Below are 27,353 nucleotides of genomic sequence, written 5' to 3'. Positions count from 1 at the left end.
AGCTGATACGTGGTGGAGTTGGGATTAGAACTCACAGCCTCTGACTCCCAAGCCTGTGCTCTTTCCACTAAGCCACGCTGCTTCTCATAAAAATCTGTGAGGGGGCACTTTTTCTCCTTCAGCACTCTCTCAGGGAACTCATCCACTTGCTGGCTATAGTGAATAATACTGCTACCAATAATAGCTGTGGTATTTGTTAAGCGATTACTGTGTACCAACCACTTTACTAAGCACTGAAGTAGCTACACAGGAGAATCAGGTTACATGTAGGGCTCACAGAGTAAGTAGGAGGGAGAACAGGTATTGAACTCTCATTTTGCAGGTGAGGGAACTGAGGCACGGAGAAGTTAAGTGACTGGCCCAAGATCACACAGCAGGAAAGTGATGGAGTCAGGATTAGAACCCAGGTCCTTTGATTGCTAGGTTCAGGCTCTATCCACTAGGCTACTGTGCTTCCCAGCATGGCCTAGCTGCTAGTTCTCTGTGGAGGACTCCTGAATCTACCTCTCTAGTACAATCTCTTGATTTGCAATCTCACATTTCTTCTTTCCACGACATCTCAAAACTGAACATGTCTAAAACTGAGCACCTCATCTTCTTTCTTGCATTCTGCTTCTTATCTGTCACCAGTTTCACCATCCCCCAGTCCCACAAACCCATAATCTCGAAGTCATCTTCGTCTCCTCACTAGCTTCTAAACTTCACATGTAGTCTGTCACTCAGTCCTACTGATTCTTTTTGTCGAATATTTCTTGTATCACCAGAAAAGCCTCCTGTAATTCAAGCTGTCATCATTTTTCAGGTAGATTACTGAATCAGCTACTTGACCTGTTTCCCTGCCTCTAACCTCATCCCACTTCTTCACCCTATAATTATCCACCGCAGCCTGGGTAAAAAACCATTTTGCTTGCACCTTTCCCCTCAAAAGCTTTCAGTAGCTACCTGTTTCTTTTCACTTGACGCAAAACCCCTGACCTTGGCTTTGAGGCTTTCCACGAACTCTCTCCTTATCCAGCCCCTTCACCCGGTACTCTCCATGTCATGCCAAACTAACCTCATTTGCTTCCTCGTGCCCTCTCTCCTGGAACCCCTACCTCTTTCAAATCTGCCCAGGTCACAGTTCTTCCCATCTTCGAAGCCCTTCTGAAACCCCACCTCCTCCAGGAGACATTTCCTGATTCATTTTCTTCGCCAAGGTAATATCTTCGCGAATGTCTCAGCGCTTATGTGCTGACACAACCTGCACCATTTATGGACATATTAAATTATACAGTGCTCTGCACACAGTGAGCACTCAATAAATACAATTGAATGAAATTATGGGGAGGAGGTAGGGAAGGGAGGTAAGTTGTTTAGGTGTGGGCAGGAATGAAGTCCACTGGAGGAAGTCTTCTGTGGTGTGCCAATCAGTAATCAGGTGGCTCTGGAGAAAACGTGTGTATCCCATTAGGCCAAAAAACAGAATTGCAAGTAGAATTAGCATATTATTATTATTATTAATGGTATTTGTTAAGCATTTATTATGTGCCAATCACTCTACTAAATGCTGTGGCAAATACAAGAAAATCAGCTTGGACACAGTTCCTGTCCCACAAGGAGTTGACAGTCTAAATGGAAGAGAGAACAGGTATTGAATCCCCATTTTACAGATGAGGAAACTGTTACAGAGAAGCTAAGTGACTTGCTTAAGATCACACAGCAAGCAAGAGGCAGAGCCAGGATTAGAACCGAGGTTCTCCGACTCTCAGGCCTGTGTTCTTTCTAGGAGGCCTTGCTACTTCCCACTTCTAATTGTCACCACTTCTAGACAGATGAGAGGGCACATGTATCCATCAGGGAAAATAGCATAGATTAGGACTTTTGACTTTTATTCAAACTTTTACACAAACTCAGTTCTTCCCTATTGGTTGTTTAATGGGGATTAAACTGGAGAATGGGGATTAAGACTGTGAGCCCCACGTGGCGCAACCCGATCACCTTGTATCCCCCCCAGCACTTGGAACAGTGCTTTGCACATAGTAAGCGCTTAACAAGTACCATCATTATTATTATTATTAATATCGGATGACGTGCTCTAATTGACTTTGTGGTGGTTTCCCCTTCCTGTTCTGGTGTACCGTGATTTTAGCCACATTTTTTATTCTAATTATTTTATTTTGTTAATATATTTGGTTTTGTTCTCTGTCTCCCCCTTCTAGACTGTGAGCCCGCTGTTGGGTAGGGACCGTCTCTAGATGTTGCCAACTTGGACTTCCCAAGCGCTTAGTACAGTGCTCTGCACACAGTAAACACTCAATAAATGCAATTGATTGATTGATTGATTAATGATACACACACTGTCATTCTCTTCAGCCTCTGTACATCCACCCTGATCTATTGCATTTACCTTTCTAACGTGGAGGAATCATATTCACAGATAATAACACCTGAAGCAGCAGCAAAGAATTCAGCACAAAGGAGAGTTGTTTGGAAAGATTTATAGTCTAGGCCACCTTTGTGTTTCTACATACATTGGATAAATGCCCAATAACTGACATCATCCAATTTTTTTGACTGAGAGTTCCCTGTTCACTCTAACAAATACAATGGAAACAAATTCGTAGATCTATGCAGTCTGAGTAAATAATAATAATGATGATTGTGGATTTGTTAAGTGCTTACTACTACTGTTCTAAGCACTGGATAGATACAAGATAATTGGGTTGGACATGGTCCCTGGCCCACCCCCATTTTACAGATGAGGGAACTGAGGCACAGAGAAGTGAATCATGCTCTTTCCAGTAGGCAACACTGCTTTCCATAAGTCAAGACTCAAGTGTATAACTCAAAACAACAGACTCTTGCAAAACTATTCCAAAAAACCTTCAAATGAGTGTCTGTTATAAGTATCCTGATTATATATAGCATATACTCTTTTATTTACCAATATCAAAATGAATATTTAACAGCCAAATAATCCATCATTACATGTATATTGTGAAACTTGCCAACATTTAATGCCTGTCCAAATTCTGAATTCTTAAAGCTAAAATGCCAATATTTCTTTTCTCTTGTTTCTCTGTACTTCATAAAAACCTTGCTTAAACATCCTGTTTTCTTCTCAGTGTGACTGAGTGATGAGCTATTTCTTGAATAGTTATGGAGGTGTTCAGACAGGTGTTTCAGACCCTTAGGTGCATTTAACTTTATCTGGAACAGGATTTGCCTCTTTGAACTCACCTGCCTTTTTATGTCCCGGCACAAAGTTACACTAAGTCCATCATATTGCAATCCACTTAGTGACATCAGTTTTTGTTTTCCTCAATGATAGTTTGGCACAGTCCTAAGCATTCTCATCTTTTGTGCTACCCTACTTAAAATGCTAGAAGATTGATGTACAAATGATTCCTGGTTTATAACAGTTAGTCTTCAATAAGGCATAATGGTTTGGAAAATATTAGTAAAGACCCTTTTCCCTTTTCTTAAAAAAGACTATCCAAAATATAGCTTTTTTAATGTGCAGAGAAATTGTAGTTGCCTTTCTGTTGTCTGTTTTTCACAAAATGCTTCATTAAAGTCTTTTTAGGCTGCACTTTTTCCATGGTAGATTGCTTTGTTGATAGAGTGTAAAACAGAAACAGAAAATTGGAAGCAGCTTAGTCTAATGGAATTAGCACAGGCCTGAAAGTCAAGAGATCTGAATCTTAGACCCAGTTCTGCTGTGTCCTGCTCTGTGACCTTGGGCAAGTCACTCAATCTTTTTGCACCTCAGTTGTCTCATCTGTAAATGGGAACAAATACCATTCCCCCTCTATTTCATAGGTGTTCTGAGAATAATTGGCGATAATTGATATGTATATATTTGATACCTAGGAGAGTACAATCAAAGAAAAAGATATGGTCCCTGCCCGGGTTTAGCTTACAATGTCACTGTGGAAAAATAAAAGAACTACACAAATATAAGTAGAAAATAATTATATATTGATATCAGCTGAATTAGGGATAAAGGGAATTTCACAATTTAGAATTCATTCAATTTAATGCATATAGAATATTTCAGTTAGAAATGAGCTGAGATTTTCAAATGGAAAAATTTCCAAAAGAAACATTTCTTTGTCTACTTAGAGCACCAACAATATTTGCCAAGGAAAAAGAGATCACTTTCTGGGAGTGAGAGAGTGGTAGTAATAGTTTGTAGTTTGGGCTGGTTAGTTTTTAAATTTTTCTTCTTTGCAGGTCAGGTAAAATGTGTTCGTGTCTTGATAAATCATTAGGGGCCACTTTTACTCATCTCAGAAAAGACAGAAAGGATCTCTAAGTGTCCTTTTGATGATGATGAAGGCATTTGTTAAGTGCTTACTATGTGCAAAGCACTGTTCTAAGCACGGGGGGGATTCAGCATTTAGAACAGTGCTTTGCACATAGTAAGCGCTTAATAAATGCCATCGTTATTATTATACGAGGTGGTCACGTTGTCCCATGTGGGGCTCACAGTCTTAATCCTCATTTTACAGATGAGGTAACTGAGGCTCAAAGAAGTTAAGTTACTTGCCCAGGGTCACACAGCAGACATGCGGGGGAGCCGGGATTCCCAAGCCCGGGCTTTTCCCACTGAGCCACACTGCTTCTCTATATAAGCTTTTGTAAATTCATAGACGTTTGAAGTTTAAGTGATTGAAGTGACTAAGTGATTCTGTATTCAATTAAATCTGCAGTTTTAAAGTGTTCGGTGGTGACTTTTATTTCTTCATTTATTTGCACAATGTTCCCAGCCAGCTCTTTACTTCCATATTGCCATTTTAAATATAGACCTTTGTCTTATATCATCATCATCAATCGTATTTATTGAGCGCTTACTGTGTGCAGAGCACTGTACTAAGCGCTTGGGAAGTACAAGTTGGCAACATATAGTGACAGTCCCTACCCGATAGTGGGCTCACAGTCTAAAAGGGGGAGACAGAGAACAAAACAAAACATACTAACATATGTTTTAGGAAGAAATGAAAGTTATCAATTGTGTGTCTTTCTGTCTAAAAAGATGTAGCCCAGTGACTTTATAGTTCTTAAGTGCTTGAACTGTAGGTAATACCTATAGAGTATATCTTGCCTATCTATTGCAATACTGTGGCTAAATATACTAATACTGTCAGGGGTGGAAGTAAACCAGACGGGCCCACGGTCGAATCTGGTAAAAGAAAAGCTTCCGAAAATGCTATTTCAAGGTGAAAATGGTTCTGCCACGGTGGTGGAGGCCCTTTCGGCCGCCTTCAAAGATCCGGCACCGAAGGGGGCTTCTGGGCCTGGCCGTGCCCCCAGCTCGTCGTACGGGGCCATTCCAGGCCCTTCCCTTTGCACCGGGCCGATCCTGTGACCACTTCCTCCCTTTTTCCACTCCAACTCCTTTCTGCTTCACATTTGCACTTGGATTTAATAATAATGGCATTTATTAAGTGCTTACTATGTGCAAAGCACTGTTCTAAGCACTGAGGAGGTTACAAGGTGATCAGGTTGTCCCGTGGGGGGCTCACAGCCTTTGCAGCCTTTATCCACCCCATCCTCAGGTCCACCGAGCTCATGTGCCTCTTAATAATAACAGTAATAATGATGGTATTTGTTAAGTGCTTACTGTGTGCGAACCAATGTTCTAAGCACTGGGGGGATCAGGTGGTCAGGTTGTCCCACGTGGGGCTCACAGTCTTAACCCCCATTTTACAGATGATGTAGTTGAGGCACAGAGAAGTTAAGTGGTTTGCCCAAGGTCACACAGCTATCAATCAATCAATCGTATTTATTGAGTGCTTACTGTGTGCAGAGCACTGTACTAAGCGCTTGGGAAGTACAAGGTGACAAAACATAGAGACAGTCCCCACCCAACAGTGGGCTCACAGTCTAAAAGGGGGAGACAGAGAACAAAACCAAACATACTAACAAAATAAAATAAATAGAATAGATACGTACAAAGTGGCTACGTAGATGCGTAGCCAAGTGGCAGAGCTGTGATTCGAACCCATGACCTCTGACTCCCAAGCCTGTGCTCTTTCCACTGAGCCATGCTGCTTCACTTGAATGATCATTTAATAATAATAACAATAATTATTTAATAATAATAATTTATTATGTGTTAATGGCTGTCTCTCCCTCTAGACTGGAAGCCCCATGTGGGCTGGGGATGTGGCTACCAACTTAGCCACATTGTTCTCTCCCAAGCGTTTAGCACAGTGCCCCGCACACAGCAAGTGCTCAATAAATGCCATTGATTAATCAATTTTTTCACCTGGCAACACCTCTGTGTGGAAGTCTGGGCCTCTAGCCCATTTTAGACGGCTCCTGCTCCCAGAAGGCCACCTCCCCATTCCACCACCACTGTGATTCTTAGCCCTGCAGGTCCATTGGCCCATACCGACTGTGCAGAGTCCAAACCTCTCAAAATCTTCATTTCTGCTTCAGGAAGGAATTAGGTTTGTGGTTTCCAATGTGGTTCCTCAAAGAGGTCCATCCCCCTTTACGGCAGGAAGACCTCCTGACCATCTCCCTCCTCCCAGAGGCTTCTCCCAGTCAGTGGTATGTACCGAGTGGCTACTGTGTGCTGAGCACTGTACTAAGCTCCTGGAAGAGTACACTACACTGTGAGCAGCGGTGTTGTGGCTAGGAAATATTTTTGTGCTCATTCCTGAATAAAGTTGACTTGCTCATTTGGTTATTCCTTACTTGCAAACATATTCCTAGAAAGAGTGTTCCTTTTCCCTTTATCCGACCTTGCAGTGGAATTCTGGGATGTTCCCTGACTGTTTCCTAAGATCAATCAATCAGTCAATCAATCAATCGTATTTATTGAGCGCTTACTATGTGCAGAGCACTGTACTAAGCGCTTGGGAAGTACAAATTGGCAACACATAGAGACAGTCCCTACCCAACAGTGGGCTCACAGTCTAAAAGGGGGAGACAGAGAACAGAACCAAACATACCAACAAAATAAAATAAATAGGATAGAAATGTACAAGTAAGATAAATAAATAAATAAACAGATCAGAAACAGGGTGCCGAGTTTCCTGCCATCGTTCGTTGTCCCCGAGTTTGCGCCACAGGGAGCTATTTTTAACCTGTTTCCAGTTCCCCTCAGGGCTAGAAAATGGGACTCTATTGCCAGTGTTATAACATGGTTAAACTATTTCTTGGGAGATTGGGGGAACTGGGATTGTCCCTTGAAACCTGCCTAATAACTGAAGTTTTCTATTTTATGTAATAAGTATTTATGGAGTGTTGCCTCTGTTCTTTATATTATATCTTTGTCTGAACGTTGTTATAATTCAGCTTCAAATATAATTGACTTTTATGATGCTCTTACCATGCAACAGAGCAGTTTTTTATTGGCTAAATTTAGTATATTAAGGGGCACCCTCAATATTTATTTTGAAGAATGCCAAATGGAATGCCTTTAGTTTTTACTCGAAAGAGACCATTTTAGGAGTTTAATAATAATAAAAAGTTGTAGACCCTCTCCAAACATACGTATTTGTCCATTTCCCAGCCCCCTTTCCCGATATCAAGTCAAGTGATATTGAATCCGAGATCCTGCCAGAATAATGACCTACAGCTGAAAAATGACCTGCAGCTTGGTTGAAGAACCATTTCATAATATCATATTTTCTATAATATTGAATGTACTAGTGGAAACTGAGCTTAGTTTTTCATCAGTAAGTAGATTTGATTTTGGTTGATTCCAGTGTTATTTTGAGAGTTGCGGTTGAAATTTGTATCCTGATTACTTTCTAAATTAGGCACGATTTAGTTCCTCTTTCCCTTTATTTCTATGTGTTCCGACGACTTGACACCTGTCCACATGTTTTGTTTTGTTGTCTGTCTCCCCCTTCCAGACCGTGAGTGCGTTGTTGGGTAGGGACCATCTTTATATGTTGCCAACTTGTACTTCCCAAGCGCTTAGTACAGTGCTTTGCACACAGTAAGCGCTCAATAAATACGATTGAATAAATGAATGAATATTGGGGCTTCTTTTTTGTTTGGGGAGGATGTTGCAATGGGGAGGGGTCTAATAAATAAACAGATTTACCATATATCACCTGAAGAATGAGAAAATCAGATCAAAACATAGAATTTATGAGAGAAGACTTTCCATTTTTTTACTCAGGAAATCTTAAGGCTGAGTTGAGAATGGGGATTGACGTATTTATCATTGTGATTAGTTTTAGGTGACTGTCAATTTATGATGTTAGTAAAAGGAAAGTTCTTGGCCCAATTTGGTGCTGTAAATGTTAATTAATGGTAATTAGATTGTAAGCTCCCTGTTTGTTTTCCGGTGGAAAGCAGTGTGGCATTAATGGAAAGAACATAGATCTGAGAGTTAGAGGAACTGGGTTGATTCATTTACTGTGCAACCCTATTAGGGAATTTATTTCGGACCACATATTTTTGTCTAGCTAGAATGTGACGTGGTGTTGGAAGAAAAGACTGTGGTCACGTGTGTGGCATCAGGCATAGGGTGAATATTAAAATGCCAGTTTTCCTTAGTGCAGGATACATTAAGAATACAACCCTCGTGTTATAGGAGGACTGACTGTACGGGAAGAGTTTGCTGAGCTGAATTTTACTATTGTATTATCATCTTTTAGTGATAAAGAAATTTCACATTCATTCATTCAATCATATTTATTGAGCGCTTACTGTGTGCAGAGCACTGTACTAAGTGCTTGGGAAGTACAAGTTAGCAACATATAGAGACGGTCCCTACCCAACAGCGGGCTCACAGTCTGGAAGGGGCATGTGAGTGCCTATGGGGTGGCATGATGATATGTCCATATCACTTTAAATGTATCTATTTGTTTTAGGAGTTTGGAAAAGAACACACTTCAGACTTGGCTTAATTTTGTTGTCATCTGGCATTGCACTAAAAGCATAGTTAATTATTCCGGTTAAACTAATCCCTCATGATTTTGGTATTATAGTCACAGCATTTTTTTGTGCTTTGTTTATCATCAGGAAAACGACTCAGGAACTTTGGATACAGTCGGAGCAGTGGTTGTTGACCAAGAAGGAAATGTTGCTGCTGCTGTCTCCAGTGGAGGTTTAGCCTTGAAGCATCCTGGGAGAGTTGGTCAGGTGACTACACCTTTGGGAATGGCCTTGAAAATGGAAAGGGGAAGAGAAAGTTTGCTTGTTCTCATAAATTGTTCTACTTAATGGAATAAGGGAAAAACAAGAAACAAATAATAGTAATAATAAAGATGGTATTTGTTAAGCACTTACTGTGGGCCAAGCACTGTTCTAAGCACTGGAGGGATACAAGGTAATCAGGTTGTCCCACATGGGACTCACAGTCTTCATCCCCATTTTGCAGATGAGGGAACTGAGGCACAGAGAGGTTAAGTGACTTGCCCAAAGTCACACAGCGGACAAGTGGTGGAACCGGGATTAGAGCCCATGACCTCTGCCTCCCAAGCCTGGGCTCTTTCCACTGAGCCACGCTGCTTCTCAGCCTTTATCATATGTTCAGCCACTTGGACTTAATCGTGCACTAAACAGTGCTTATTGATACCAGTAAGTGCTTTATGCTTGGCTATTGCAGATAAAAAAGTGAAAAATGATTATTGTGATGCGCTGGTTCTTAGATATGGCACTTATGAGTGATTTGGCCATGGTAGTTAGTGGGCAGTGGGATGGGATGCAACAAAATTTGGAAGGTAAACAGAAAATACATTTTTATGTCACTGGAGTCTTATTACTGTCCCTATCAGCCAAACTTATTTTGTAATCAAGGACAAATCCTGTTTCGAAATGCGTAAATTAATGATTTCTGACTCTTAGCCTATTTCATAGTGATTAGTGAGAAGCAGTATGGCATAGAGGATAGAGCACGGGCCTGGAGTCAGAAGGACCTAGGTTCACATCCCAGCTCTGCCACTTGTCTTCTGTGTGACTTGGAGCAACTCACTTAAATTATCTGCGCCTAGTTGCCTCATCTGTAAAATGGAGATTAATACTGTGAGCCCCATGCAGGACATGGACTGTGCCAGCCTGATTAGCTTGTATCTACCCCAGTGATGATGATGATAATGATGGTATTCTTTAAGCCAGGCACTGTTCTAAACTCTGGGGTTGATATAAGGTAATCAGACTGTCCCACGTCGGGGACACAGTCTTTATCCCCATTTTACAGATGAGGTAACTGAGGCGCAGAGAAGTTAGGTGACTTTAGCGGCAATATATCTCGTACCATATATGCGGACATCCTACCGTTTTCCTGGCACGGCGTTAAAAATAGTTACATAGCTATTATAAATGGTTTTACGTAGGCAGAATTGTTTAATTTTTGCCTCTACAGCTTGAGATGTTGAAAATTAGAAGGGGGATCAGAAGAGAGCTATGAAAAAGATTGAAATGTTTTTCCACAGACTTACATGCAGTCAGTTATGTTCCACCTAGAAATAAGAGTAAGTTCTAGACGTAAGTGAAATTACATTGCCGTAGATTGTAAGTTCTGTTAGACTGTAAGCTTCTTGAGGGCAGGGATCATGTCTACTAACCTTCTGAACTCTTCTGAACATTTGGTCTACTAACCTTCTGTACTCTTCTGAACATTTGGTCCAGTTGTTCTGCCCAGGGTAAGTGCTGAATAAATACTACTGTTTGGGAGGGAGGTCGTTTCATGTATTTGATGTGGAGAGTGTGTTCCATGTTGAAGGAAGGGCATGTTCTAAATTGTATGAGCAATCCTTCTTCCCTGCTTTAAGGTTGAAGGATCACAAAAAGGAACAAGGGTTTGTTCTACTTTCCTGCACACAGTAAGCGCTCAATAAATACGATTGATGATGATGATGATGATGGTAAACACAAGTTGCTTCTCTTCGCTGCTTGCCCATACAGCTTCACTAAGAACATTCTACATATGCTCCTCCAAGAGAGGGTGGATTAGATGATCACGTAGGGTCCTTTTTGACCCTCTACTTTTTCCAAATATAACCTGTCGTTAACGTCAGTGAAATGTGACAAGGATGTGTGAATGAAGCTACTATTCTTCATTTTAGCTAGCAATGTGCAAATCTCACTCTTATTGGTTCTCAGTAGCATTTTAGAGATCAAAAAAAGGAACATGCAAATTTTAGACAGGTGAGATATGATGCATTTTAAAAGGTTTATTACTCTTACTTTCCTTTGGTGAGAAGTTGAAGCTAGCTCCTAAAATCCTTACTTCTTGTTGGGTTTGCTGAAAGACCTAGTCAGATAAAGTGTAGTACATGAGTGGCAAAGATGTTTCTAGACTGTTTGTGACAATTTGGGATGTTTTGGTAATTGCTTTAGTTGGTTGCTTATTGCAAAGACTGGTGACAGTTGTGTTTTGGACCGTGAAGGGTCCCAGAGAGAGAATTGACCTTAGCTTTGCCACAATGTGGTCACCAGGTGCTAGATGTTGTTACTCTCTTGAATATGGAGAAAATTGAAATTAACCTGGAAAAGGACACTCAACTCCATGTAGAGTTAGGAAAAGCCAGGAAAAATATCCTTAGGTACTGACCTGAACAGTGGGACAGGAAAGGGGGCCCGAGTTAAAATGGAAAGTACGGAAAGACATGGGCTGTTATACCCATCAGTCAATCGGTGGTATTTATTCAATGAATCGTATTTATTGAGCACTTACTGTGTGGAGAGCACTGTACTAAGCGCTTGGGAAGTACAAGTTGGCAACATATAGAGACAGTCCCTACCCAACAGTGGGCTCACAGTCTAAATTTATTGATCTCTTACTGTGTGCAGAGCAGTGTACTAAACACTTGGGAAAGTACAGTACAGCAGAGTTGGTAGATACAATCCCTGCCCCCAGGGAACTTACAATCTTCAGGGGGAGATGGACATTAAAATAGATTAGAGATAGGGGAAAATGTAGAATATAAGAATTGTGGACTGGGGTGACTATCAAAGTGCGTGAGGGCTATAAGCCAGGTTCATAGTGAGCCTCATGTGGGACAACCTGATTAACTTGTACCTACCCCGGTGCTTAGAACAGTGCTTGGCACATAGTAAGCCCTTAACAAGCACCATTATTATTATTATAGTTGATGCAGAGGGGAGGGCAGATGGGGAAATAAAGAGCTTAGTCTGTGAAGGCTTCTTGGAAGATTTGACTTTAAGAGGGTTTTGAATTTGTGGAGAGGACTATCAGATATGAAGAGGGAGTATGTGGGTTAGTAATGGGATAAATAAGATCGAGGCACAGAGAGTAGATTGGTGTTAGAGGAGTGGAATGTAGGATTGCAAGAGAAATGGAGAGCCTACGTATCTAATAGGAACTGGTGGAAGGGAACTCAGGCAGAAGAGAGAAGTGGAGGGTTTTCCGTAAATTGTTCTTTGCCTCTCCTTTATACCAGGAAGGGAGAGCAGGCAATCGATCATCATCGTCATCATCAGTCGTATTTATTGAGCGCTTACTGTGTGCAGAGCACTGTACTAAGTGCTTGGGAAGTACAAGTTGGCAACATATAGAGACAGTCCCTACCTAACAGTGGGCTCACAGTCTAAAAGGGGGAGACAGAGAACAAAACCAAACATACTAACAAAATAAAATAAATAGAATAGCTATGTACAGACAAAATAAATAAATAAATAAATAAATGAATAGAGTAATAAATATGTACAAACATATACATATATGCAGGTGCTGTGGGGAAGGGAAGGAGGTAAGATGGGGGGGATGGAGAGGGGGACGAGGGGGAGAGGAAGGAAGGGGCTCAGTCTGGGAAGGCCTCCTGGAGTAGGTGAGCTCTCAGTAGGGCCTTGAAGGGAGGAAGAGCTAGCTTGGCGGGTGGGCAGAGGGAGGGCATTCCATGCCCGGAATCGATAAATCAGTCGTATTTATTGAACACTTCTTCTTTGCAGAGCACTGTACTAAGCGCTTGGGAGAGTACAGTATAACAGAGTCGGTAGACATTTCCTGCCAACAACGAGTTTACAGTCTACAGGGGAAGCAGCGTGGCTCAGTGGAAAGAGCACGGGCTTGGGAGTCAGAGGTCATGGGTTTGAATCACAGCTCTGCCACTTGTCAGCTGTGTGACCTTGGGCAAGCCACTTAGTTTCTCTGTGCCTCAGTTACCTCATCTGTAAAATGGGGATTAAGACTGTGAGCCCCACATAGAACAACCTGATCACCTTGTATTCCCCCTGCACTTAGAACAGTGCTTCACACATAGTAAGCACTTAACAAATACTACTATTATTATTAGTGGGGAAGACAGACATTAATATAAATAAATAAATTATGGATATATACGTAAGTACTGTGAGGCTGAGGGAGGGATGAATACAGCAAATCCAAGTGTGGGGCCGATGCAGAGGAGAGGACAGAAATGAGGACTCAGTCAGGGAAGGCCTCTTGGAGGAGTTGTGCTAACCGAGCAAATGAGCAAAACAGAAACCTATTAACACATACATAACCTAAGCACCGAACACTGTATAGAGATGTACAAGTGTTCAGTGTGTGGATATTCTTATCACCACTTTGTTCTCCATTAAAAGTTCCAAAATACTTAAAACAGAACATTTTAATGGTTCTTCTTGTTCTTCTTTCAAAGGCTTCAACATGAACTTAATCAGAATTTGATAGAATCCATTTTTTTTTTTCAGGCCGCTCTGTATGGATGTGGCTGCTGGGCTGAAAACACTGGAGTTCAGAATCCCTATTCCACAGCTGTGAGTACCTCAGGTATTTGCCTCTTTCAATAACCATTTTTCAGTGCTTTTTAGCATCATTGTTTTATTTTAAATAAAACAAATGCATTTTTATGTGTATTTGAAGTATTTAGTTTGTTGTCCCAACGGGCCTGGGAGTCAGAGGACCTGGATTTTAACTCCGGTTCTGCTGCTTATCTGCTGTGCGACCATGGGCAAGTCACTTTACTTCTCTGTGCCTCAGTTCCCTCACCTGTAAAAGGGGAATTTAAGACTGTGAGCCCCACATGGGACATGGGTTTTAATGATAATTACTATGTGGAAAGCACTTACAAGGTGATCAGGCTGTCCCACGGGGAGCTCACAGTCTTAATCCCCATTTTACAGATGAGGTAACTGAGGCACAGAGACTTGCCCGAAGTCGCACAGCTGACAATCGGCAGATCCGGGATTTGTACTCATGACCTCTGACTCCAAAGCCCGTGCTCTTTCCACTGAGCCACACTGCTTCGGGTTATGTACAACCTGATTAGCTTGTGTCTACCTCAGCGCTTAGTAAAGTTCCTGACACATAGTTAGCGCTTAACAAATGCCATTAAAACCTTCTTCTCAGGGTGGAATGTTCTGAATGTGTGTTTAAGAAAGCTGAAGAAGGGAAAGAGCTGGATGGGTATCGGGGCAGCTGCCCTGAGCACAGTCAGCGGAGGACAACGGTTTCAGCTACCTGAGGGGGCTCCTGGCTCTGAGGATGCCCTCCTGGAGAGGGTGCACTGAGGGCACAGGGGCACATGTTAGTGGATCAATCAATGGTATCTATTGAGCGCTTACTGTGTGCTGAGCACTGTGCTACGCGATTGGGAGACTGCAGTATAACAGAGTTGGTAGACGTGTTCTCTGCCCGCAGTGAGCTTACCGTCTAGAGGGGGAATGTCTAGAAGGCTGCTTCGGAGGCATGTATCACTAATCCTAGACCCCAGGCGAGAGATGCCGCAGGGGGCAACAAATCAAAGACTTGTTCCAGCAGGGGGGAAAAAACGTCACTATGGCTTGGAAGGCACCCTAGGGAAATTGATTTATTGTAGTCATTCAAAGGGCTCATGGCCTGTACACTAAAACATCTCTAGAAACTAGATTAATTAAAAAAGAACATTTTTTAGGGGTTTTCATGGCCTTCTGTCAAGGATGAATTGTTTTGGTGTAGGCCCTAAATATTAAATAGTCACTGATTGATGGTTGGTCTGGGATGAGCCTCGGTAAAGCCAACTGGCATTGCATCGGCCTATGATCATTCTCTCTCTTTCCCCTTTTTTCTTTCATCTTATCCCACCATGAGGGCTTCCTCAAGTGTGAAGGGATAATATGGGAGTAAGTCCAGCAAATATGATAGCTGAAGCACTGGGGGAGCAGATAACTTCATCTCTTTGTGCCCACTGGGACAATAAATACCAAGTAGCTCAGGATCTTTCTCTTTTGGAAATGTTGCTGATGGAATTCAGAATCTCCCCAAATATGGGCAGGTATATGACCAAAGCTTGACACTAATATTTATCCAAGAAAGCTTTATTGCTGTGAACACTTAATGGGTGTGCACGGCCGATGTGGCTTGCTTGGTTATCAATCATGTACTGAGCATTTACTGTGTACAGAGCACTGTGCTCACTTGTTTGAGAACAGTTTAGCAAAGTTCCTGTTTATTGGTGTATTGTACTTTGCCAATTGCTTAGTACAGTGTTCTGCACACAGTAAGCGCTTAATAAATACAATTGAATGAATGAATATGACACATTTCTTGCCCACAAACAGCTTACCGTTTAGAGGGTCCTTAGCCATGATCGCCTGGCAATCTCACTGATATGGAGATGGAGTTTGGAGAATGATGATTAAGAGGATGGGTTAAGTTCCTCAAATCATGCCTGAAGTTGTAGTTGACCTAGTAGATAGATGACTAAACACGTCCACACACGTGCTCTAAGGCTCAAAGCAGAAAGTAATCTGTCCCGCATAAGAGATTCTGAGCAGCTGTCAGCCAGGTCATTCCACATGGAGCAATGGGCCCAGTATTTGGATTTCAGGTGTGTCTGGGCCCCTCAAAAGTCCTGCACCTTAATCAGTCAGTGAAGTAGTGGTACTTATTGAGTCCTTGCCTTGTGCAGAACACTTTACTAAGCACTTGGGTGAGTACAGTACAACAGAGTTGGTAGACACGTGGCTTGGCCACAAGAAGCTAACGGTATACAGCCTAGACATTTGCTTTCAAAGCTCCGTGCAGCTACATCGGATAAATCCGTGTATTTCCGCCTCTAGCGCCAAGATAACACATATGGACTTCTTGGAGGATGTTACTACTTGTTTATTTTGGAGGCAACAAAACATTTTCCCTCCAAATCGTGAGTGGAAATAGAATACAGAAAAACTGATGCACGGGATCAAGCCTTGGATTAAAATTGCGACACTATTATCTTTAGTGTAAATTTTTCTTTGCTTGTCTTCCCATCGGGGAACGATACCTGCTAGCAGTCGGAGAGTGAGTCGAGCAACTCGTCAAGAGATTTTTCTAAGCCGTCTTCATATGGCTTGCAGAAACAGAGCTGGATTTTCATTTCTCCTTTCATTCAACAGGAGTCCCTTTCATGTTAGAAAATTGAAAACGTGTGTTTTTCAGTGTGGAGCATGGATGTGAGTGCCCTCTGGCACACCTGTTTCTAATTTCCTGACTTGAAAGCGTAGCCCATCAAAAGGAGCAGAAAAACAATTTCTTTCTGACACGCTGCTTAGAGGCCCATACTGAATTGAAGGCCTTCTCTTATTTTGCCATCTTGGTTCTCTCAGTAGAAGGTTCTTGTTAGATGCAGAGCTCACTCAATATGTGGGAAGCCTTTTATAGTGCAGTGCCTTTTTTTTTTTTGGCATTTTTTGTTGTGGTTCTTTTAAGCTCTGGAAATTTAGTAGATGTAAAATCCTTGTTCTTTAAAAAGCCTACGGAGTGGTCGGTTCAGTTTTTGACATAAAATTCAAATAAAGGACAGTGTACGTTGTAAGGGTTTATGTAAGCTGGTCAATGAGCTGTAGCAGTGGTTACTGTTTTGTTCAGCAGGTTGAATGTTTAAATTTAGTGGCACCATTGAGCACAAATCAAATATTTCCTAGGAATTACTTGAGATTTGTGTGCACTTTTAAGTCCTGCCAGTTAAGATCACTGAAAGGCATAGGAGGTTGACTTTACATTTCGTGAATTAGTAATTTGTTGCTTTGAACATTGTACATGGCGTAACTCATCACATATTGAAATTACAAACTAGATCTAATGCTGGTAAGTTGTTAGAGAGAAACTGATATTCAGGGAATTGTGTGCTTCCACAGATGCTTCAAATGTGGGAATCTAGGCCTGGTGGAATTTTTTCAGACGCTCAAGTCATCTTCATTCATTCAGTCGTACTTATTGAGCGCTTACTGTGTGCAGAGCACTGTACTAAGCTCTTGGGAAGTACAAGTTGGCAACATATAGAGACAGTCCCTACCCAACAGCAGGCTCACAGTCTAGAAGGGGGAGACGGACAACAAAACAAAACATATTAACAAAATAAAATAAATAGAATAAATATGTACAAGTAAAATAAATAGAGTAATAAATATGCACAAACATATATATATATATATATGTGGGAATTATTTAATTATCTCAGATGATATATATATATATGCTACATATGCATACATCTTGTTTTCTGTATGCTACCTAGTGTACTATTTATACTTCCAGAAATATTATTTCTGGTCTTCCATTTTGTCCTTGTTCCTGTATATGTGATCAGTGGCAAATGACCGGCCCCAAAATGAGCATCTGGAGAGCATCAATTGCTTGACTGCCAGTGGTCAACCAGAGGAGTGGGTCGGCATGCCAGAGGGCTCGGTTCAAGGGTGGACTCCTCGGGTTCTCTTGGCCTTCACCACAAACAAACACCACCCTTGTACCCACCGCCCTTGTACACGTCTTCACACCTTCTTACTTCGTGTTCCGGGACTCCAGGTGCCTAGAGGTAGGGCATGCCATCAGCATTAGTCAGTCAATCGTGTTTTCTTAGCACTTACTGGGTGCAAAGCACCGTACAAGTGCTTGGAAGAATATAACAGACCCATTCCCTGCCACAACTAGCTTACAGTCTAGAGGGGACCAGCGTTCAGCGTGACAGTGCCCGTAGCAGCAGACGCTTTGGCAGCTGCTAATACTAACACTTCTCTGTATGAGCAGGGATGGGCAGAAAAGTAGCTTCTGCCTTCCCACATGCTGCAGATGTCTGTCTGGACACCAGACAGATCCTCTAGTTTCCAGGCTCTATGGGCCAGAGTTGGCAATCCTACCATCATCTTGGGAAAATCTCATTGGTTTGGAAGCATACGGTGTGTGGTTCCTAAAGAATAGGAGCATTCAGTGTTGTATTAAAGACTTGCTGAGGTGTGCAAGGAAGGAGGCTCCTTCTGGTAGAAAGAAGGAGAAGAGGGAAGTGGAAAGGAAGAAAGAGGAGATGTGGAAAAAGGAGCTGAGAAGAAGAAATTGGGAGAGAAGAAGTGGGAATTTTCAATAGAAGGAAGACAATGGAAATGTTTATCATGCATTTACTCTCCTTAGAATGACCCAGATGGATGGCTGCTACTTTATAGGTAAAGTTTATGGATTTGGGGAATATGAAAAACAAACAAACACCCCTTGACTTTGAGTGGGATAGTTTTCTGGTCAATTTTGTATTCATTTGAGTAAATATCAGGTTTAAAAAATAAAACCTTTTTAAGAATAATATGGGGTTTTAATTTACTTTTTTTTAAATTCTCCAATCCTAGACATCCTGCAGAAGGAGTTTAGCGATGGGTAGGGGATCTGAACAACGCTCAGATCACAGCAAAGCAGCATAGATCATGGTTATATTGTTATTAGGAGAGCTTCTGATTACATTTTCATACTTGGTTTTTCATGCAATGTTAAGATTTGTGTTGAATTCATTATGTTATTTTTAGATTTAACGTCTCTAGGGTTGATGTGAAGGGATAGGAAAAAATAAAATAGAACCAAATGTCAGGGCGGAGAAAATATAAGTAGCTGTCATGAATTTGAACCGAAGTTTTCATTACGTGTAAACTATTACTAGAAGAAATAACCTAGTATAACTAGAAGAAATAACCGGTAATACTAACCTAATAATAATAATAAATAAAGAAATAACCTAGAAATAACCAGTTCATCAGCCTTTATCCTCACCACTGTTCTCTGTTTCTGCTCCTGTTCCCTCTGAAGCTGGGGAGTCTTTTTCCTAGGATTGATTCGGCTGCTTTGCTTTCTGCAACTTTCCCCTTTTATTTTCATTTTTAACGGTATTTAACCACTTTCTATGTGCCAGGCGCGGCACCAGGTTAGATGAAAGTTAATCAGGTTGGAAACGGCCCTTAGCCCACGTGGGCCTTACAGTCGTAATCCCCATTTTACAGATGAGATAACTGAGGCACAGAGAAGTTGACATGCCCAGGGTCATACAGCGGGCAAGTGACGGAGCAGGGATTTTAGAGCACAGGTCCTTCTGACCCCCAGGCTACTAGGCTACATGCTTCTGGTATTTGGGTTCTCAGGCCCCAGGCCTCTAGACTCTCTGTTGCTCTTCTGTCTTTCTCCTACCATCCTCTGGTCTTTGCTCATAATAATAGTAATAATAATAATAACAATGGCATTTGTTAAGCGCTTACTATGTGCAAAGCACTGTTCTAAGCGCTGAGGGGGGATACAAGGTGATCAGGTTGCCCCGCATGGGGCTCAGTCATCATCCCCATTTTACAGATGAGGTAACTGAGGCTCTGAGAAGTTAAGTGACTTGCCCAAGGTCACACAGCAGACATGTGGGGGAGCTGGGATTCAAACCCATGACCTTTGACTCCAAAGCCCGTGCTCTTTCCACTGAGCCGCGCTGTTTCTCTATAAGCTTCTCTAGTATCCTAACTATTCCAGCAAATTGTTCCCTGGGTTTTGTCAGCTAGCCAATTGAGTGCGCGGAGGCAATTCACTCATTCATTCAATTGAATTTTTTAGCGCTTACTATGTGCAGGGTAAGCAGCGTGGCTCAGTGCAAAGAGCACAGGCTTTAGAGTCAGAGGTCATCGGTTCAAATCCCGGCTCCGCCACTTGTCAGCTGTGTGACTTTGGGCAAGTCACTTAACTTCTCTGGGCCTGAGTTCCCTCATCTGTAAAATGGGGATTAAGACTGTGAGCCCCACGTGGGACAACCTGATCACCTTGTAACCTCCCCAGCAGTTAGAACAGTGCTTTGCACATAGTAGGCACTTAATAAATGCCATTATTATTATTATTATTATTACTAAGCACTTGGGAAAATACAATACAGCAATAAAGAGAGACAATCCCTGCCCACGAGCTCATAGTCTAGAGGAATGATCTAGATGAACAGATGCTACTTTAAAGGTAAAGTTTATGAATATGGGGAGTATGGAAAAAAAAACCCCAACCAACATCCCGTGACTTTGAATGGCATAGTTTTCTGGTCAATTTTGTATTCATTTGAGTTTAAATTAAAAAATAAAACTTTTTCAAGAATAATTTGGGATTTTAATTTACTTTTTTTTTAAAATTTCCCAATTCTAGACATTCTGCAGAGGGAGTTTAGTGAGGGGTGGGGGGAACATAAATGATACTTTACCACTGGTGAAGGTAGTAGAATAGCAGTAGCAGTCTATATGTTGCCGACTTGTACTTCCCAAGCGCTTAGTACAGTGCTCTGCACACAGTAAGCGTGATATGATTGTAAATATGGTTGAATGAACCATGTGTGTGGAAGTGGGAAGGAGCTGTTTGCAGCTGGGACTCTCCCATACACTGCAGCTTTGGGTGGTATTGGGGGAAGTGAGAGAAAGCAGGGAAAGACAAGGAGGTTCTGACTCGTGCAGTCATTCTATTAAAGATGGTCTTGCTTTTGGTTTTCCATCCCCAGGATGTGTCCCTAGGAGAAGAGTAAGGAGACTTTTTGGCAGGGGGCAGGTAGGGAACCAAAAGTGGGTCGCAGGGTAGCGAGGAGAAGAATAGAGGGTAGAGCTTCCCAAGAGCGGAGGGAGGAGGAGCAACAAGTAGGAAGTGAAAATCCGGGTTTATGCAAAGTTCAGAAGCAAAAATACACAATCCAAATCGGGGAAGAATCCATCGTATAACTGCACTATGATGCTTTATGGCTTCAAAATTACCAGAACATAAAACTGGGTGCATTTGATTTGTTCCTGAAAAGACTGACATCTCCATTCTCTGTGTATTGCCATTAGTACAGTGCTCTGTGAACAGTAGCCACTCAGTAAGTACCCTTGATTGATTTTGTGGCATTCACACAAATGTGACATAATATTAGCAGATGTTTCATAGGATTTGGCAAAAGACTGTTTCCTTTTCATTTGAGTTATCCAATCGGATATTTGTAATACAATTATCTTATACAGCAGTCTAAGGATCTGTAGATAATATTGCGTTTTCCTCTTCAAATACCATTTGCAATACTTATCCAATTATTTTTTTGTGGGGGGTAAGATTTTATTTACAATGGAATCCATTTTCTCATAATATAGGGAATTTATTCTAATCTTATTGATGCATGGTAGGAAATCCTCTGGACTCTAAGCTTACTGTGGACAAGGAATGTGTCTATCAACTCTGTTATATTGTACTCTTCAGAGTGCTTAGTTCAGTACTCCTCACACAGCACTCTATAAACATGATTGATTGTAATACCATCAATTGACTACTGTGGTAAAATGCAACCCTACTGTAGATTTGAGAATTAGGAGATCTGGGTTGATGATGATGATGGTATTAATTAAGCGCTTACTATGTGACAACCACTGTTCTAAGTGCCGGGGTAGATACAAGATAATCAGGTTGTCCCACGTGGGGTACTCAGTCTTAACCCCCATTTTCCAAATGAGGGAACTGAGGCACAGAGAAGTTGTGACTTGCCCAAGGTCACACAGCTGACGAGTGGCGGAACCGGGATTAGAACCCACAACCTATGACTCCCAAGCCCATGCTCTTTCCACTAAGCCACACTGCTTCTCAGTGGTCTAGTCCCAGTTCTGCCTGATGGAGAAGTCTTCTGAACAAAGCCAGGTGGATAGACCTAGCAGGAATTCCGAAAAATAACTGGCCAGTGTCGTTGGTGAGATTGCCAAGGTTACCCAGGCTCTATGGCAAAGAAATGGTACTATACTGGCATTTTTACTATAGCTAGAAATGAGTCCTGTGCATAATAATAATAATGATGATGGTATTCGTTAAGCGCTTACTATATGCCAAAGACTGGTCTAAGTTCTGGGGGAGATACAAGGTAATCAGGTTGTCCCATACGGCGCTCACAGTCTTAATTCCCATTTTACAGATGAGGTAACTGAGGCACAGATAAGTTAGGAGAAGGTAAGTGACTTGCCCAAAGTCACATAGCTAACAAGTGGCAGAGCCAGGATTAGAACCCACAACCTCTGACTCCCAAGCCCGTGCTCTGTCCACTATGCCACGCTGCTTCTCTATTAACCCTGTGTAAACACCACAATGCAGTACATCCCTCCTCACCAATCCACTTAGATATAGATCTGTGATTTATTTATTTATTTATATATATTAATGTCTTTCTCCTTCTCTAGGCTGTGAGCTCATTTTGGGCAGGGAATGTGTCTATTTATTGTTAAATTGTACTCTCCCAAGCGCCTATACAGTACTTTGTACAAGGTAAGCGCTCAATAAATACGATTGAATGAATGAATGGAGCGTGACTCGCAGGAATGAGTCAGTGTGTGTACGAGGCTGTGGAAACCACCATCCGATCTGCCACGCAGATTCTCAGTGTGAGGCTCATTCATCATTCCCGACGGGAGGCTCGATTAATTTGTTAAAAGGCTAAGTGGACAATTCATCCCTCCCATAATTACAATTTCTGTAAAGGGTCGAGTACTTAAATTAGGAGCAGGTAGAGTAAATGCCAGTTTTTTGGTTTTTGATAATTACCACATTATAATGCTTTTATCCTTTGAGGGAAAGGATCCAATGTTACACAGTAATTACAGTAGTGCTATTCCTTTAAAAGTCGTTTGAAAACCAGGGCATTGGGAATTAACTAACTAGCAGAGGCGCAGAGCTTTGGCTTCCCAACCAGCCAGACCACTGAGATACATCGCCAGTAGCCCCTTATGGTCTCCGTCTCCCAACCCTCTGACTTGTCAAGCTACGTCCCCGGAAACTTCCCGTCCTCTCAATCTACCAATCAGTCATTCAGTAGTATTTATTAAATGCTTACTGTATGCAGGGCACTGTACTAAGCGCTCGGGAGAGTACGACAGAAGAATATGACAGACACATTCCCTTCCCACAAGGAGCTTACAGTCTAAAGGGGGAGACAGACATTAATATAAATAAATACATTACAGCTGTGCACAAAGTGCTGTGGGACTTGGGGGTGGAGAGTGAATAAAAGGAGCAAATCAGGGTGACACAGAAGGGAGTGGGAAATGTGGGCTTAGTCAGGGAAGGCCTCTTGGAGGAGATGTGCCTTCAATAACGTTTCAGGGAGGGGTGGGTACCTCACCTACGCTACGAGGTGCTTCAATACCGGACCCCATCCTGCCTTCTTTACTGTTTCAGAGTGAGGACTAAATGATAGCATGAAAACTGCCCGAGAAGAAGGCATTCCAGAGTTGTTGAGAATCTCTGCCGTTAGCCTTCTTTATGCATTCATATACCCATTTGGCAGTTTCACTGTTAGCTGGTGAGTGGATGCTAAGAGATGGAGAACAGCAGGAAGATGGGATTGACATTTGATGAAATTCCATTTTTTTTTAACGACGAACTCATGAGAAATGATCATTTGAGATTAGAATGAAAAGCATTGTTAGAATTGTTTGGGCTCTACGAGTTTATTAGGTAAGTAGCTCAATAATACATATTTATGTTGATTTATAGTTTATGATTTTGTTTCCAGGGCTACTTGGCAAAACATAAGCTCTTTATTTGTGTAAAGTCTCAGGGTCCAAGAAGTAGAATTGTAGGGATTTCATTCCCAAAAGATTACGCAATTTTTATTTTCATAACATTGAATAGCCTTTTTAGTGATTGTGAATTTTGAGGACTATTCCGTTTCAAGTAGGTTACTTTTGAATTTTATTTGCCATTGCCCTTTTAAAATTAAATATTGTTTTCATATATTTATAAGGGGCATTTTGATTAAGATTTATGAAACTCAAACCTTGCTTTAGTTGCCTGGAAAAATGAAGAAACTGTATGGTTAAGGCAATGATAATGCAACACTCAAGATTAATTCCGTAGCTTTTTGTAGAACATTACTTAGTCTTCATTATTAGGCATTTGATTTTTATTACTTTATTGCTCCTCCAGGTAGGAATTAAAAATCTGGCTGCCCTAAACTGCAAATGAAAAAATTATGTTAGAGGTTTTGTGATTCAATGCAAGTCATAGGTGGACCACTAAAGTATATCCAATAAGTTTTATGATTAATGGGCCTATTTAAAGAGATTATTCCTCTCGTAAGACAAACTACTGTTAATGATGCTCTTTAGAATTTGGAGAAAAGTAAATGTAAATTCTGAATTTAGGGATAAGCTCCTGCCCTGGCCTCAAAAAAAAAATAAGAATTTGTCTGATCTGCCAGACAATTACTCTCCGCTCATTTAAAATCTTACTGAAGACACATCTCCTCCAAGCGGCCTTCCCAGACTAAGCCCCCTTTTCCTCATCTCTCCCTCCCTTCCGCATCACCCTGACTCACTCCCTTTGTTCTCCCCCCCCACCCCATATCACTTATGTATGTATCTGCAGTTTTATTTATTTATACTAATGTCTGTTTACTTGTATTGATGTCTGTTTCCCCCTCTGTAGAGGGCAAGCTCATTGTGGGCAGAGATTGTGTCTCTTTATGGCTGTATTGTATTTTCCCAAGCACTTAGTACAGTAAGTGCTCAATAAATATGATTGAATGAATGAAAGAATCTCATCTTTCATATATAACATTTGCGGGATAGGTCTTGGATTGTGCGCATGTCTTGCAATAGGAAGCACTGAGCTTCTTGAAGAAGGATGACACAGTGATTGGGAGTGAAGAAGAAAGTGGAATTCCTATAATTACCTACACTTCCACCTTAAAGCGACTTTCCCTATCCCTATGTACGTGGAAGTATCTAAGGGTCTGCTCCTAAGTGGGGGCTCTGGTTAGGAGGTATTGATCTGGGATTTAGTTGCACTTTGCCTTCTGACATGGTTTTTATGATTCACATGCTTTGCAGGCAGAAGGTGCTCATCAAGTGCTCTTAAAGACTAAGCAAAGCAAGTTCATCAGTAACATTCAGGTTTTTTCTTTCAGAGTTTTTGGTATCAGAATTGATGGGGACTTGAAAGATATAAAGCCTTTTCTCCAGGGAGAAGTGAAATTATGAATCTTGCTTAAAGAAGCATAATCTCATTTTTAGGCTCTGTTGAGGAATTAAAGCAAAATCCTGAACTAACGGAACATCTCTTTATACTAAACTGGACACATGTACTTTTCCTTTGACTTCAAAGAACCCAAACTTTACAAGCCAGCTAAAATATAATTTTGAAATAAATGAGAGAAGAGTTATTCTCTGAAAATCAAGGAGAGAATAGGGAATTGTTAGTGAATATCTTCTTTGCTTTCTGTCTTTTCAGCTTCAAGATTTTAGAATTGTAAGTACATCATCAGGGTTCTAATGTAAAATGAGGTTATTAACTTGTGAGACATAATCTCGAGTTTATGACTAGGAAGTGTTGGGATCCATACCTGCCAAGGGTAAAGAGTTTTTTAAGGCTATTTGTTAAGCACTTACTATGTGACAGGCACTGTACTAAGTACTGGGATATTTACAAGATTATCAGGTTGGACCCAGTCCCTGTCCCACATGAGGCTTACAGTCTAAATTCAAGGGAGGAGGGTTTAATCCCCATTTTGCAGATGAGGTGATCAAGGTATAGAAACATTAAATGATTTGCCCAGGATCACACAGTAGGGAAGTGGCGAAGCTGACTCCCATGCCTGTGTTCTTGCCACCGGGTCATGCTGCTTGTGGGATTGCTGTAGTTTCAAGCGCTTAGTACAGTGCTCTGCACAAAGTAAGCACTCAATAAATACGATTGATTGATTGACTAGATTGTAAGATTCTCGAGGGCAGGAATCTTGTACTTTTCCAAGCACCTAGTACAGTGCTGTGCACCGAGTAAGTGCTCAATAATAATAATAATAATTTTGGTATTTGTTAAGCACTTACTATATTCCAGGCACTGCACCAGGTGTGGGGGTGGATACAGTCCCATGTGGGGCTCACAGCCTCAGTTCCCATTTTACAGATGAGGTAACTGAGGCACAGAGAAGTTGAGTGACTTGCCCAAAGTCACACAGCAGACAAGTGGCAGTGGCGGGATTAGAACTGACTAAGGAAAGTATAGAAAAGTTCTGCAGAAATGGATTTGAAGTTGCATGTGGTTCAACAAGAAGTCAAGAATAGGCATGCCATGAAGCGATCTCTTGCTTGTTGATATGGCGATGATCATTAACTTTATATTATGGTGTTGAGTGCCTGACTTGTTGGAATTCTGAATTACAATGTTAAAATTAGAAAATAATGCAAATATATTGTTTTCAGTTTTTTAATTGCCACCTGGACTTAGTTGAGTCTACATCTTTGGTTCATATATCAAATTGGACTGGGGGATACAACATCTTTATCCTTCACTGGAGCAAAAATAGGATATTTCTAAAGTCTGGAATTAAACTCTAAAGCAGAACGGAATAGTTTTTGCCTTTGAATCACACTAAGTCTTTGTGGCAGTTTAGTCCAAGAAGCTCTGGAATTTTGTTGGGCAAAAGCCACAGAAGTCATTTTTTTCGCCTTTGACTGGAGTCTGCAATAGAGAAAGCTTTTAGCTGAAAGTTGTCGTTGTTGTCATTACTCTTCTACTAGAGGTGCCGGGTATAAGTGTCATAGCAGAGAAGAAAAGTTTTTAGTGGCACTTTGCAAACTGAATGAACAGAAAACAAAGTCCCTGTAGAACAACACAGGAAAACTTAAATTAACACTTGTTGTGGATGACATAATATTAACTGTATGTGGTTTCATTCTTTGACATAAAACATGTAGGCATGGCTGACCTTTCAACATTATTAGCCTGGTAGCCTGGAAAATGCCTTATATTCTAAGAATATGACAATAAAATATTTTATCATATCTAATTACTAACATAAATACGGATATTTTTCAAATTGGCAGCTGAGTTCATCTGATGAAGAAATAAATATGGGAACTTTTAAAATAGCTTCCTAAACTATTGTTATAGGAATCCTGATACTAAAATGCCCCTGCAAGTAAACTAAGCCTTTTTATAGAGAGACATGAAATGACTAACTTCCAAATTAGAAAGGTTAGGTTACAGACTAGAGTGTAATGTAGGGTTGTAATGTGCATATATTTAAAACAGAAAAATAAAATAGAAGCTATTGCTGATGCAGGTTTAAGTACAGTGGTGCCAGTAAAATGCCTACAGAGTCTAGATAACTGGAAGTGAAGGTGGGGGTGCTAATCTTTTCAGTAATCTAAAAATGTGTAAATACCAAGCATAGTCAATACCTGCTCCCCTTCCTACTTTTACCATG

At 41.2% G+C, this 27,353-nt stretch overlaps 1 protein-coding gene across 3 annotated transcripts in view; it reads left to right on the top strand.

The window, feature by feature from the left end:
- The window catches only part of TASP1 (taspase 1), a 129,817-nt gene that overhangs the window by 56,648 nt on the left and 45,816 nt on the right, over positions 1-27,353 (top strand). For all 3 annotated transcript variants that reach the window (XM_038751612.1, XM_038751613.1, XM_038751610.1), the window contains exons 9-10: positions 8,974-9,093; positions 13,609-13,687. In XM_038751612.1, the coding sequence (XP_038607540.1) occupies positions 8,974-9,093; positions 13,609-13,687 (199 nt within the window). The remainder of the gene's footprint in view (positions 1-8,973; positions 9,094-13,608; positions 13,688-27,353) is intronic.

The sequence above is a fragment of the Tachyglossus aculeatus genome, chromosome 9, assembly GCF_015852505.1.
Source record: "Tachyglossus aculeatus isolate mTacAcu1 chromosome 9, mTacAcu1.pri, whole genome shotgun sequence".
In the NCBI taxonomy this organism is placed as follows: Eukaryota; Metazoa; Chordata; class Mammalia; order Monotremata; family Tachyglossidae; genus Tachyglossus; species Tachyglossus aculeatus.
Note: the sequence above shows the minus strand (reverse complement) of the source record. Positions and strands in the feature narration are given on the sequence as shown.